Source organism: Pangasianodon hypophthalmus, chromosome 2 (genome assembly GCF_027358585.1).
Source record: "Pangasianodon hypophthalmus isolate fPanHyp1 chromosome 2, fPanHyp1.pri, whole genome shotgun sequence".
In the NCBI taxonomy this organism is placed as follows: domain Eukaryota; kingdom Metazoa; phylum Chordata; class Actinopteri; order Siluriformes; family Pangasiidae; genus Pangasianodon; species Pangasianodon hypophthalmus.
In genome coordinates, this window is record NC_069711.1 from 18938655 (window position 1) to 18952345 (window position 13691).

General features: G+C 39.7%; 1 protein-coding gene across 15 annotated transcripts in view; it reads left to right on the forward strand.

Moving 5' to 3' along the window:
• kif1aa (kinesin family member 1Aa) overlaps window positions 1–13691 on the forward strand; it is a 61628-nt gene that overhangs the window by 26140 nt on the left and 21797 nt on the right. For 4 of the 15 annotated variants that reach the window (XM_026914090.3, XM_053230444.1, XM_053230451.1 and 1 more), the window contains 19 exons: window positions 818–1020; window positions 1319–1398; window positions 1924–1999; window positions 3282–3361; window positions 3512–3618; window positions 4354–4431; window positions 4931–5111; window positions 5206–5278; window positions 5443–5533; window positions 6243–6391; window positions 6746–6924; window positions 7474–7611; window positions 11033–11151; window positions 11371–11456; window positions 11995–12130; window positions 12547–12700; window positions 12824–12914; window positions 13007–13125; window positions 13215–13270. In XM_026914090.3, the coding sequence (XP_026769891.3) occupies window positions 818–1020; window positions 1319–1398; window positions 1924–1999; window positions 3282–3361; window positions 3512–3618; window positions 4354–4431; window positions 4931–5111; window positions 5206–5278; window positions 5443–5533; window positions 6243–6391; window positions 6746–6924; window positions 7474–7611; window positions 11033–11151; window positions 11371–11456; window positions 11995–12130; window positions 12547–12700; window positions 12824–12914; window positions 13007–13125; window positions 13215–13270 (2196 nt within the window). Of the gene's footprint in view, window positions 1–817; window positions 1021–1318; window positions 1399–1923; window positions 2000–3281; window positions 3362–3511; window positions 3619–4353; window positions 4432–4930; window positions 5112–5205; window positions 5279–5442; window positions 5534–6242; window positions 6392–6745; window positions 6925–7473; window positions 7612–8588; window positions 8886–11032; window positions 11152–11349; window positions 11457–11994; window positions 12131–12546; window positions 12701–12823; window positions 12915–13006; window positions 13126–13214; window positions 13271–13691 lie in introns of all 15 variants that reach the window. The other 11 variants (XM_053230412.1, XM_026914022.3, XM_053230429.1 and 8 more) reach the window with 6 other exon arrangements.

A 13691-nucleotide genomic window follows, 5' to 3' on the forward strand; every position in this document is an offset into this window, starting at 1 on the left:
AGATAATGTGCAATAACATGCAGTAATTATTCAGTATGCTAATGTGGGGTTTATGGCATGTGATACTCGTCACATTAGGACTGAAAGGTGGGGATGATACAATGTTTCTCACACATGAGCTACATAAATGCTGGCTCACAGCTCTAATGCAACCACTTCCGCTTTTGTGTTGGATATAGATTTTTATTCAAAGTGTAATGGAGCTAGTAATGGGAGTTTTATTAGAGCTAGTGGAGTGCCTAATGACAGTCGCTAGCTTTTAGAAGCAACATGAACCCTATATTAGAAGATGTAGCACATCCAGGAGGGGTATTGTTGAAGTATATGAGACTTACTGTAAGGGAACAGGAAATATTGCTGTATGACTGGAATAACACACACAGAAAGGGAATATATAGCATAGTATGATTGAATAATCTGCATGTATGCTTATATAATATTGAGGGACTATGGATTTGTGTCCCAATTGCAGTGCTTTGGCTGAAGCTTAATAGGTCACACTACACTTAGCACAGCAGGTGGACATTTGCTGCTTTATGCTTGTGCTGCTTTTTCTCTTTTTTTTGGGCCGTGACTGTAGAACCTGTCTCTTCTCCCTCTTCTGGTGTTATATTCTGGTTCCTCGACTCACATGTACCAGCCATTTTATATTTGGACAGATTCGTTTTCAGCTATATATATATATTTCTCTCTGTCCTCTTTTTTTCTACTTTTCCTTCTCTGGACTTTCCCTTTTCTGCCTGCTTCTCTCTCCATATCTCTCTGCCCCCCATCCCTTGCTTTCCCCCACCTTACCCCACCTGGCAACCCCCTACAGACTTTTCTGATTACAAGAACAATAACAATACTGGCCAAGCTGTCAATGAAAGGGGTGATTTCTCCGCAGTGACCAATGCCATGACAGGGATGAGTCCCTCCCCCTCTCTCTCCGCCCTGTCCAGTCGTGCTGGATCCATTACCAGCCTGCATGACCGCATCATGTTCAGCCCTGGGAGTGAAGAGGCCATTGAGAGGCTCAAGGTGACTCAGTGAATACAACATACCTGTATATACCCATGTAGGATAATTAAGACCAAAAAGAAATTCAGTTATAAGTCATGATAGTTTCCGTATCTCATTATACCCTCAAATATGTGAAATGCTCTGAAGTGCTACCCCATACTTGACCTAAGATTAGCCAATATGACCCACAAATGTTCTGAATACATTTATCCTTATTTCTGCTCTTTCTAAAGCTTGCCTGCATGTCTAATGTTCTGGTATGACCTAACATTTCTGAGTATTTGACTTAAAAATCTCTCATGATGCCAATCAATAGGAAACAGAGAAAATCATTGCTGAGCTCAATGAAACATGGGAGGAGAAGCTTCGCCGTACTGAGGCCATCAGGATGGAAAGGTCAGTTCTTCAGGCGGCATCATCCGTTTTCTAATATCAATTTTATTGATATAGCTCTTTACAGAAATCCAGATGTAGATTTAGATTCCTAATGAGCAAGCCAGAGGTTACAGTGGCAAGGAAAAACTCCCAGAAATGACAAGAAACGTTGAGAGGAACCAGACTCAAAAGGGAACCCCTACTGAGTGACCAGATTATAAATCAGTGTGATTATAAATCATTACTCTTCTACAACAGTATAATATACAAGCAGTACTAATGTGTTCAGATGAGCACAGAACTGTTTTTATGATTACAGCAGCAGTTCTAAGGTACAAATCTACAGTAACCAGGTGAGATAATCCACCGAAGCAAGGGTGAGTCTTGGGCATAAAGTGTTTTTGGGAAGTGCAGTCTTTAGGGTATCAAAGTGGGACCATCCACAGCAGTGTCACAAGGGCAGAAAGTTCCAAGCTTGCAAGCAGATCCGTATTGTCATCTGTAGACTCTGTACTGTGAAACATAACTGCACTTACTGTTTTTCAGAGAGGCCCTGCTTGCTGAGATGGGTGTAGCCATGAGGGAAGATGGAGGAACTGTTGGCGTCTTTTCACCCAAAAAGGTATAAAGTGTCACATGACATCAGTGTCATGCTTTAATATCATACACATATGGATATTCACTATAACACAGTAAGTTATTGATTTAGACAATGTAGTCACCAAATGATCGCATTCCCATTCATCCTTTTGAAGCCAGCAGAAAAGAGAAAACCTCAGGCCATCTTTATAGACTCTGTTGGCTTGTTCTCTCCCAATGAGGTTGGTTATAGAGTGCTATGGCAAGCCTGTGATTGATTCCTGAGTGTTCATTTCTACTGAAACTATCCCACTTTCCTTACTATGATATTGCACTATATTTAGATGCTTGTATGTGTACTTTAATTTAGAGTAACATTCATGTTATTATTTTAATGGTATAGTGATTGTAATTGTAGTTTAAAATAACTCAGAGATCTTAGTCTAAATATAGTCTTGTGTGATTTTTCAAAATTTCTTGGCTATGTCTGGGGTTGGATGTCTCAGGTTTTTTGCATGCACCTTTTCCTGTGTGTTGTTAACAGTGTTGGGTTTTTACTGAGGGACAATAATCCACAGCTAATTACAAATTAAATGTGTATAAAAATGTAATCTGATTACTTTGCGAATACTTTGGGATAGCCTCTGATCTAACTCATTTATTTGGTTTCATGAGACAAGAAGGAAGGAAAAAGGCAGAACCTTATATACTCCTTTACTGAAAAGCTTATCATTTTGTTATGTAGGTGACCCACAGTATCATTATCTGCCTCATTATATCATTATTATTATTTAGGGTACTTGTAAGGATCTCAATTTAACAAAACAACCATGTAGTTACACGCATTTACCTTTAAAGAATTGTTGAGTAGCATCTTGCATTGTAAGTTAAATGTTTTGTTTAGTAATTGAAGGTTTTCACCAGCTGTCCTGACCTCAGTTATCTAGCTAGGGATATGCTAGGCTAATAGTCCCATAGCTATCTGCTATTAATACTTAGATTAGTTGAGTAGCTCTAGTACCACACACACAAACCAAACCCAACAACTGACATTTTCTCAATTGTAGTGAAAGCTATTATGTAGTTTATGGACACACTCAGTAAAATACAAATAAATAGACTGTAATACTGTCTGAAAGTTACAAATATATTCTACCTCAATTATGATTTTCATAAAACCACCCAACACTGGTTGTTAAGGGTGTTTTACTACTGGCTCTTTGAAAGATTCCTCTATGCCCCACACCCTTTTCCTACTTAATTTCAAGATAATATTGTTGTATGGTACAGGACTTAACATGTTATTATAATGCGTATTGTTTCAGACTCCTCATCTGGTGAACTTGAATGAAGATCCTCTGATGTCCGAGTGTCTCCTTTACTACATTAAAGATGGAATCACCAGGTTGGTGATGGTGTTCATGATCTTCTGAATTTTATAACATCATTTATGTGTTAACTGACACATTCTGTCTGAACTACTTGATATTTGACTACAATGCAGCTTATATCCTCTCATGCTGTTTCCATACTCTGTTGTTCTGTGTTTGCTCAGGGTGGGAAGAGAGGATGCAATGACAAGGCAGGACATTGTCCTCAGTGGACACTTCATAAAGGATGAGCACTGTATTTTCACTAGCAGTGCAGGACCTATGGGAGAAGGTGAACAATGCTTACTCATGTAAAAATGGTTTACATACTTGCCCATTGTGCATTGAGATAGGTATTACAGTGATTAAATGCTGCCACTTCTGCACATAATGTAAACCAAAGGAACTAAAAGGGAATCTTTTTACTTTTTCTGCTAACAGGCTAGTCCAAGACATAATTAATGAAAAATGTATTGTAGTTCATTGCCAGAATTTAATATGTACTTAAGTACATATTATATGTATATTGTATAATAATATATATTATATTATACAGCAACCAAGTAACTTCATGATGTCATCAGCTATACTCGGAGAAAACAGAGTAATATCCAAAATCAGGAATTTTTCTATACCCTTGCTTAAAGAAAAAAACTATACTGTCATATGTATTACTTTGAGTAACAAGGAGAAGTGTAATGTAGCAAAGAGAATTCCAAGTAATATGCAGCCTGCAAAGGCATTTAATCTCTGCCATAAATGGATACATTAATTTCCTATTTCATTCATCTGTTATATTATTATTGTCTTTAAACAGCAATGTCATTGTTGGTTTTTGACTGCTTGTGTGTCATATACATGCAAAGAAACAAATGAACCATATAGTTGCACAAGCTTCAACGAAAAAACCGAAGACTCCAAAATGTTATTACGTGCTATGTGCTATACTTCCTCAGGCAACATAAAATGTTTTTTTTTTCTTATAAAAAGAGCATTTATTATAGTATAACCATGCTTTTACCAACAGTCATTCTGGAGCCATGTGAAGGAGCCGAGACCTACGTCAATGGGAAGAAAGTGACAGAGCCCACTGTTCTCAGATCAGGTGTGTCTCCCTGCTGTATTTCCTTACCCTTTGTTTCCTTTCTGAAGTGATACAACATAAGATGGTAGCTTTACTGTGAAAATTGTACTTCTTTCTTTTAATATTTAGAGATACCGGCGGCCTGGGTTTATTTGAATTAACTAAAGTGATTTCTTTGTGCCTTTTAAACTGCTTAGTTCAGCTATGTAATTAGGTAATGACATTAAAGTTAAAATGACTCTAGAGGAAGTCGATTTCCTCAAACCATTTCAAGTTAAATTGAATGTCATTATAATATACAGAATTGCATAATGAAATGTATCAGTACATGTAACATAGATCTCAGATTTAACATAGACACACACTAACAAGTGTACAACATGTAATGTGCATTGTCATCATTCAATCATTGTGCATTGTCAAGGCTCGAATGCTGCTCATACACTCTAATACAATTTAGTGACAGGAGTAACTAATTAAGGTGGTTTAATTGATCATTTTTCATGGTTTGGCCTTACAGGGAACCGCATCATCATGGGGAAGAGCCATGTGTTCCGCTTCAACCACCCGGAGCAGGCGAGGCAGGAGCGGGAGAGGACTCCATGTGCCGAGACTCCGGCAGAGCCCGTAGACTGGGCCTTCGCTCAGAGAGAGCTGCTAGAGAAACAGGGCATCGACATGAAACAGGAGATGGACCAGAGGTAGGAGACAGCAATAAGGGGGTGGGGTAACAGGGAAGGAGAGATTTTTAATTATTAATGCTGCATCTGTGTGTCTTTTCCTGTGTGTGGTTAGACTTCAGGAGCTGGAGGACCAGTATCGCAAAGAGAGGGAGGAGGCCAATAACCTTCTGGAGCAACAGAGACTAGTGAGAAAGATATTTCACTGAAATTTAATAAAACAATCATTGATAAAGACGTAAAGATGTCCTTTAAATTCAACTCAAACCAATGGAAAATCTTATGTTAGAAAAGCATGGAACTTACATAAAGACACACACAAACACAAAGTAAATATCTAATACCTTTTCAGGATTATGAGAGCAAGTTGGAGGCCTTGCAAAAGCAGGTTGATCGTTACTATCCTGAAGCAGCAGAGGAAGAGGATGAACCTGAGGAGGAAGGTGGGCTCTAACCTTAATTTTTAGCCAAAAATCACATACACTTATAAACTATATAGCCATAAATATGTGGAGACTTGACCAATCACACCCATATGTGCTTGTTGAATATCCCATTCCAGATTTAGCCCCCCTTGCTGTTATAACAACTTCCACTCTTCTCGTAAGGCTTTCCACTAGATTTTGGTGTGTGGCTGTGGGGATTTGCTGATTCAGCTACAAGAGCATTAGTGAGGTCAGGCACTGATGTCGGGCGAGGAGGCCCGGCATATAGTTGGCATTCAAATTCATCCCAAAGGTGTTCAGTGGGGATGAGGTCAGGCCTCAGGTTCTTCCACTCCATCCATGTCTTTATGGAACTCGCTTTGTGCACAGAGGCATTGCCATGCTGGAACAGGGTTGGGCTTCTTAGTTCCAGTGAAGAGAAATCTTAATGCTACAGCATACAAAGACACTGAAGACAATTATGTGCTTCAAACTTTGTGGCAACAGTTTAGTGAAGGCCCATATGGGTGTGATGGTTAAAATGTCCAGACTTTTGGCCATATAGTATATCATTGTTTTTCTGTGTCAGTAGAAAATAGTCAATATTTTTAACTGTGTGCCTGCTACCTAGTTACATGTAGAATCATATTTATATATTATATAATTATGTTAGATATGTATTACATGTTTGTCACTTCTGTCCACTCTGAAACTTTATTATCCACAGTGCAATGGACTGAGAGGGAGACCGAGCTGGCGATGTGGGCTTTCAGAAAGTGGAGGTGTTACCAGTTTACCTCTCTCAGAGACCTTCTCTGGGGCAATGCCATCTTCCTCAAAGAGGCCAATGCCATTAGTGTGGAGCTCAAAAAGAAGGTGGGAGCTTTATTTTCAGTCATGTATGATTAAGTATAACTAGCAATAATATGTTTAAAGTAGGTAGCTATAGTGAAAGTATGTAAAAACATTAGCTCTTTCTTGAAAGGAATATTGCAGCATTTAAATGGCTTAATGAAACATGGATACTCAATCAGGCCTTTATAGAAATAAGAGTTTAACAAACATGATAACAAGGTCTTCAGTCGTCACATTGTCTAACAGAGGTAATTTAAAGTGAATATAGAGGCTTTATCAGTATTGTATATGCATCATAATTACGCTATGCTCTGTCAGTTCTTTATTATGATTTGGTCAGAATATTTGCATAAATATCATGATGTCTGCTCACAGGTGCAGTTTCAGTTTGTGTTGCTGACCGACACACTGTACTCTCCGCTTCCTCCTGACTTACTGCCTTCTGATGTGACTAAAGAGCGTGAGAAAAGCCCATTTCCCCGCACCATCGTGGCTGTGGAGGTGCAGGACCAGAAAAATGGAGCCACGCATTACTGGACCCTGGAGAAGCTCAGGTAGGTGCCATAATATTTCACATGACTATGAGAATGACTATACTGTAGCATACTTTGTGAGCATTGTGTTTTTAGTTGTTATGTACAAGAAGTCAAATGTCTTTCATTACATGATTTTTAACAAACTAGACAGATATTGCCCCTGGCTTATTGTGATATTTCCTGGGTCCAGCATAACGACAGAACTGCATGGGGGAGGAACAATAAGACTAGAACAAAAAGATTAGAATATTATAACATGCACTATATATTATACTCATATACAGTGCCATACTGTAATTGTTGTTAAATCATGGTGCTGGGAAGAAAAGCTGCAAGAATATTTTTAAAACAGATTTTTTAAAGAGGAAATACCATTTTCTCTTATTTTCATCTTGTTTCTTTAAATTTCTACCAAGTACTTTTGGTAAATGTTAAAAGTATATTTTATGCTGCAGCTTTTTTGTGTAATGTTTTATATCTATACCAACATTAGTGTAACAGAAAGTGGCATATTGTCAGACGTTAAATGTGAAGAAATGATAAAGTATGTAATGACGCCCCCTGCAGGCAGCGTTTGGACCTGATGAGGGAGATGTATGACCGAGCTGCGGAGGTTCCTAGTGGTGCAACAGAGGAGTGTGACAGTGTGCTAACGGGAGGAGACCCTTTCTACGACCGTTTCCCTTGGTTCCGGCTGGTTGGGAGGTGAGTGGTCACATGGGGCAGATGTTCTGTAAAGCATGTAGCATATGTACATCTCACCCCCAGTCCCAGGCATGTACCACACATCTCTGTGTTCTTCCCTGATGTGAAACATTGATCTACTTGTGAAATACTTGAAGTAGCCGTGTGTTGAGGAAAAACACAGAAATGTGCAGCTTGGAGCCCCCAGGAATTTTGGGAAACACTGTTATCATGCAGTAACACAAATTGCTCCTGCATCAGGTCAGATCAGAAAATGTAGAATATATATTTAACAAACAGGTTATCTGTCCCCTTGTAATTTAACAAATTATTATAGTTATACAACATGCATCGAAGTATTGTAATATGAGTTAAAAGGTCCTTATGGAACCTTGCATTGTCATTAAAATCGATGCATCGTCATGGCCAGTGATAAAATGATCATAATGCACTTTAGACTGCAGAATATGTTTCACTATTAAGAGTGTATTCTTATGGCGAGCCACTTCAGACTTCTAGCACTTTCACATGTATATATACCTCTCCAAAATAAATGAACACTATTAAGATTTCTTTTCAGTATTATCTCACTCCTTTAACTGTTGTCTTTTTATTCATCATAATGTATATTTCTTAGTAACTACTATAAATTATTCATTAACTACAGTTAACCTAATGAGAAAAGTATGTAATTATGAGAGTGACAAATGCAAGTCTGGATCTGCCGACAGCTCCTGGGGGTTTAAAGGGTTAAAAATGTGACAGAGTGACAGAGAGCATCTTCCTTAGCTCTCTCCTTACTGAAGAGTTATGAAAAGCTCACTTAGAGGAAGATGAAACAATGCTGTTCTGCATGGTGTGCTATTGGTAACCCTGTAAGAATTAAATATGTTTAAGGCTACTCGCAAACCGAGCAACTGAATCAGGTGACCCTTACGTGAACACTAACTAACAGGGTTACCATACTAACTGGGCTCCCATGTCTTTGGCTACACCAGCAACCTCCTATTCACCTCATGCCTTAGTGAGCAAGCGAAAGACCCCATCGCCTCCCCGACCCTCTCTGATCCCACCGAGACCACTGAACCCACCGAGCTCCAGTCACGGCACTGCGGGGGTCTCGGGGCAGAGCTGGAGGACTTCACAGATGAGCTCTTGTCCGACGACCTGTGTTCAGAGCTTGGCGATGAAGATGATGACGTTTATAAGGATGACGAGAAGGGGCTTTGCAGAAACTCCGGCGAGGCGGAGGACCCATTTTATGAGCGTGCTCCTTTGTTCAGTGTAGTGGGAAGGTTGGTGAGGTTTCAGGAGCATGCTGGGAAAGGAAACTAGCTCTTTCACACTGAGACACAGGACATCTGTTTTCTTGTACAGATACCCAACATAACCTGTACATGCAAACAGAAGATTGTAGCACATACACAATCAAGTAAAGAATATTATACCACAGTGCTCTTGAATCACAAATCTGATTGCTCAGAAGATTTTGATTAATTTTCAATAACAGCATGGCTCAGATAATAGTAGTACAAGTGGTATGTGCTGTAGTAAAAGAGGAATAAAACACTTTGAGACATGCTGTAATTGGAACATAATCAGCTTCAAGGAGGTAATGGCATGAAACCACCTGTTTATTGATTATTTTTCCATAACAGCATACCCTGTCATGTTTTATTTCCTACATAATACACAACTTGGTGTTATAAGAACGCATAACTCATAGTTCATATACAAAATAACAAAAATAATGGTTTGTACTTTATAATCACAACAGTGGATTGCACTGGTGGTATGTGACAGCTGGTGCTTTTATTTAGCTGATGCTAAATCAGCTTTGAAAAGACCAAGTCAGACAGGACGACATCTCACAGGAAGAGAATAATGTAATAATGTTACAGGAAAAGAATAACATGACAATATTAGCTCCTGTCCAACTATACAAATCCACTGTAACCTGAAGCTGTATGAGTCTCACTGAAACACATTCACATCTTGAATTTGGTAGACATTTGGGGGCTTTAAACCTGTCTTCTGTCATTTCCATATATTTTGACTTTCATCTAAACTATGTGAATGCATAGCTTGGGCATCCATCTTGAACATATTTCAGATAAATCTGAGATAAATTTGTTCTCAGGGAATATTAATGTGTTTATAATGCATTGTTAAACACCAAAGATCGGCAGTGCATGGAATCGCTTTGGATGAATTAAGTGCTGCATGCTAAATTCTGCACAGCAGCACCTAATGATCCTTAATAGGTGCATATTTCCAGTCAGTTGTAATCTCTTTGCCTAAAGGAGGAACAAACAAGCTCAGATTTTCCTATACACGGCATGGATTTTTGATGAATGAGATCAAATAATACATCCAGTCACTTGATAACTGGTTTATGTAATATGGCCGTAATTCAGGATGTCTCCCATATCTCAAGATGAAAGAGCTGGTTTCTAGAACAGCTGTCTCTTCAAGGCATGCCACAGCATTTCAATTCGCTCTTTTTGTGAGGTTGGACACAGAGATCTTGGATTACTGGATTGGCTCACGTTCATTTCTTTTCATTTTTGAGGTCAGCTGCACTTGTCACGTCACACATCTGTGAAAGTGAGAGTATTGCTTCTTATTGTTCATATCTGGATGTCACACTAATCTCAGGGCTGGCAGTGTTTGTTTCAACTAAACAATGCTTGGTATTTTTAATTTGCCTTCTTAATCTTTGAGTAAATCTTTTTATGTTTTTTTTTTGTCCAGAGCCAGAGCATGTCTCTTTGCCTTTGCTGACAACTCCTTTTTGTTCAGAGCATGCCTTCTTTGCACCTCACCAATCTTGCCTTTGCTGACCACTCCTTTCCCCTTAAATGTCTACCCTCCATGGGATGATGGGATTCACCATGCATAGATCGAAAAAAACAACCTGTGGGATTCAATTGTACCATTGCTTCAAGGGTATCTTTTGTAGTTTTATGTACTGTAGTGTGATTCAGAGATCTTTGCAGAGTTTTAGGCAGCTGGCTTACAGTGAAAGAATGTTCACTTTCAGTCTGAGAAGATTAAAAGCCTGGAGTACTTTCCTAAGAAGCACCATATAAGCAGTTTCAAATTTGTGCACTCACTTACAGACCAATGCTTAATACATTCATGTCTTTTCTGACCAGTATGGTATGAAGAGCTTAGTGGTATTCCTACCCCATGCTCCTTAAACCCACCAAAGGATTAAAATCTTACAAAAGGCACACATGCCTGTTTCAGACAGAAAGTTAAGCAGTTGATTTAAGATTTCCACTGAGGGGCAGTCATGTCAAGGGCCACTGCAGTCCCTGCTTGTTTGGTTGCTTTGCAGCTCTGTGTTGTGTTTGTCCATTGTATCGAAATGTTAGTCTCCGGTCACAAAATGCATTTCTTGTTTACCCCGTCGTCTCAAGTCTCTCTTTTCCTCCAGGGCCTTTGTGTATCTGAGTAATCTGCTGTATCCTGTGCCCCTGGTACATCGAGTAGCCATTGTCAGCGAGAAGGGAGAGGTTAAAGGTTTCCTGCGTGTAGCAGTGCAGGCAATATCAGGTAAGATTGGGACCCTTAATTTAGTAACACACTAGTGAGGATAATAAGATGGTACAGCAAGATGGTTTCTCTTGAGATTTTGTACTAACTATGGGCCAACACAATTTTTTTTGTGAGTGATGATAAGGATGTGTAGGCCTGGGGTTGGTCAGTGTAAAGGACAGGGTATGTGTGACTTCATGAAGAAGTGAAGTGAAGGCTCTCTGGTTTTTCCTCCAGCTGATGAGGAGGCACCCGATTATGGCTCAGGCGTGAGGCAGTCTGGAACGGCCAAGATCTCCTTCGAAGACCAGCAGTTTGAGAAGGTAAAACTACTCTCAGCAAAGTGAGTAACCACTGTGATTTAGGGGTACGTTTTGAAGACCAGGTATGCAGTTCTGGAAATGATGGGCTAGAATTCAGCACAACTAAGTGAGAAATAATTAATTACTAGGTTTAGTAAATGTATTACTGGTCACTGTCACTGGTCTCTGGCACTCCAGAGATACTTTTGATACTTTAGGAGGAGGAGACCCACAGAAAATGCATGCTTTTGCTCTGTTCTGGCTAAGAGCATACCCAGAGACCATAAAGTACTGATTATGTGGCAATGGGCTTATCCGAGAAGGAACAGACCTATAGATTGTGAACCTTTGACCTAACCCATTTACCACCTCTTTTGATTGTATAGCAATACATTATTACACCATATACAGTGTGTATGTGTATATATATATATATGTGTGTGTGTGTGTGTGTGTGTGCTGGATTATATTATAATACAAATAATTATTATGTATTATAATTTAAAATGTGTTGAGGAGAACATAAACAAGCTTTTCTCTCTCTGTCTCTTTCTCTCAGTTCCAATCAGAGTCCTGCCCAGCCGGTCTCTCCCGCACCGGACTTTCCCAGGAGGAGCTGCGGATCGTGGAGGGTGAGGGACAGAATGCAGAGATGGTGCCATCCGCTGATGAGGTGAACAACAACACCTGTGCAGGTAAAGAATGAAGTAGCCAACTGTAGAGTTAAAAGTGGTTTGAACACTCGCCAATTTCAGTAAATCAGATATTTAACATGAGATATATACACTACCAATCACATGACTTCATGACTTCAATGATGTAAGTACTTAAAAATTTGAAAATCTAGCCGAGGAATAGGTATACATTAAGTGAATAGAAAAAATGTAGGAAAGACTTTATTTTAATGACAATGTAAATATAATCTAATTGGAAAAGGCCATAAGGGCACACCACATATTTATGTTTTACAGTTTTTGTATTGGTAATAACAGTGATTAAACTGTAATAAAGCATAAGACACTGGGTGTATAGCCTTCTGAAATAATGTTCATTTTATACTGTATGTAAATGTGTATCAGCTTCCTCATGATCTGTTTTCATGTCTTCTTAGCTGACCAAGAAGATCTGGACAGCACTGTGAAAGATGGTGTTCTGGATGGAGCTTTGGACCACCTGAAGATTGGAGAGGTCTTTACATTCAGAGTCACCGTGCTCCAAGCGTCCAGCATCTCCGCTGAGTATGCAGACATCTTCTGCCAGTTTAAGTATGTCCATCTATTCTCTCAAACAGAGCAACTCTATTGACACTCTTTAAAGATCTAGTGTCGTAATGGTGATTACTGAAAGTGTGTGGGTTTCTAAAAGAATATATTTTGTTCTTTTTTCAGTTTTATCCACCGGCATGACGAGGCGTTTTCCACAGAGCCGCTGAAAAACACTGGACGAGGTCCACCACTGGGCTTCTATCATGTGCAGAATGTAAGACTCCTCAACACAAACGTTTATAAGCATTTAATTCACCTTCACATATTTTGCATAGAAAGGACAACATTGTGTATTTGGTTCTTCAGATTGCAGTGGAGGTCACTAAGTCTTTTGTGGAGTACATAAGGACCCAGCCTATTGTGTTTGAAGTGTTTGGTCACTATCAGAAACAGCCCTTCCCTCCACTGTGCAAGGATCTAATCAGGTTATCCCTCATACGTGTCATTATGTCCTGTTTGTGTTGCCTTTTCCTCTTATTGCATGTCAATCTAAAGTGTCTGTCTCTCTCATTAGCCCATTGCGTCCATCCAGAAGACAGTTCCCAAGAGTCATGCCTCTATCCAAACCAGGTGAGAGCAGCCATCAGAGTCTTATTAATAGTATTTATGCCATATTCAAGCATTGTACTCTCCAGAGCCCCGTAAAATGGCAGCTTGTGTTTCACTTTGAGTTTTGTATGTTGTCTTTGTCGCCATGATAATACTACAGCTTTAGCATTTTTGCAGTAGTTGTGTTGCTTTGTATGTCACTTTTGTTGCTTTGGGGTCCATGTCACATCAGTTGTGTATCATTCGGGGTGGGAATTCAGCTGCAGACAGCGATGCCCCGTCAGATCGGGAGAAGACGCTGGAGCTGATTCGCTACCTGGTGCCCGACGTGTTCAACGGGGCGTTAGTGGACTCCCTCTCAGGGCATGCCCTCAATGCAGCGGGGGTTGCAGCTTCCTTCCTTCTAGAGGGGGAGGGGCAAGCCAAGCTGACAGCCCCGCCC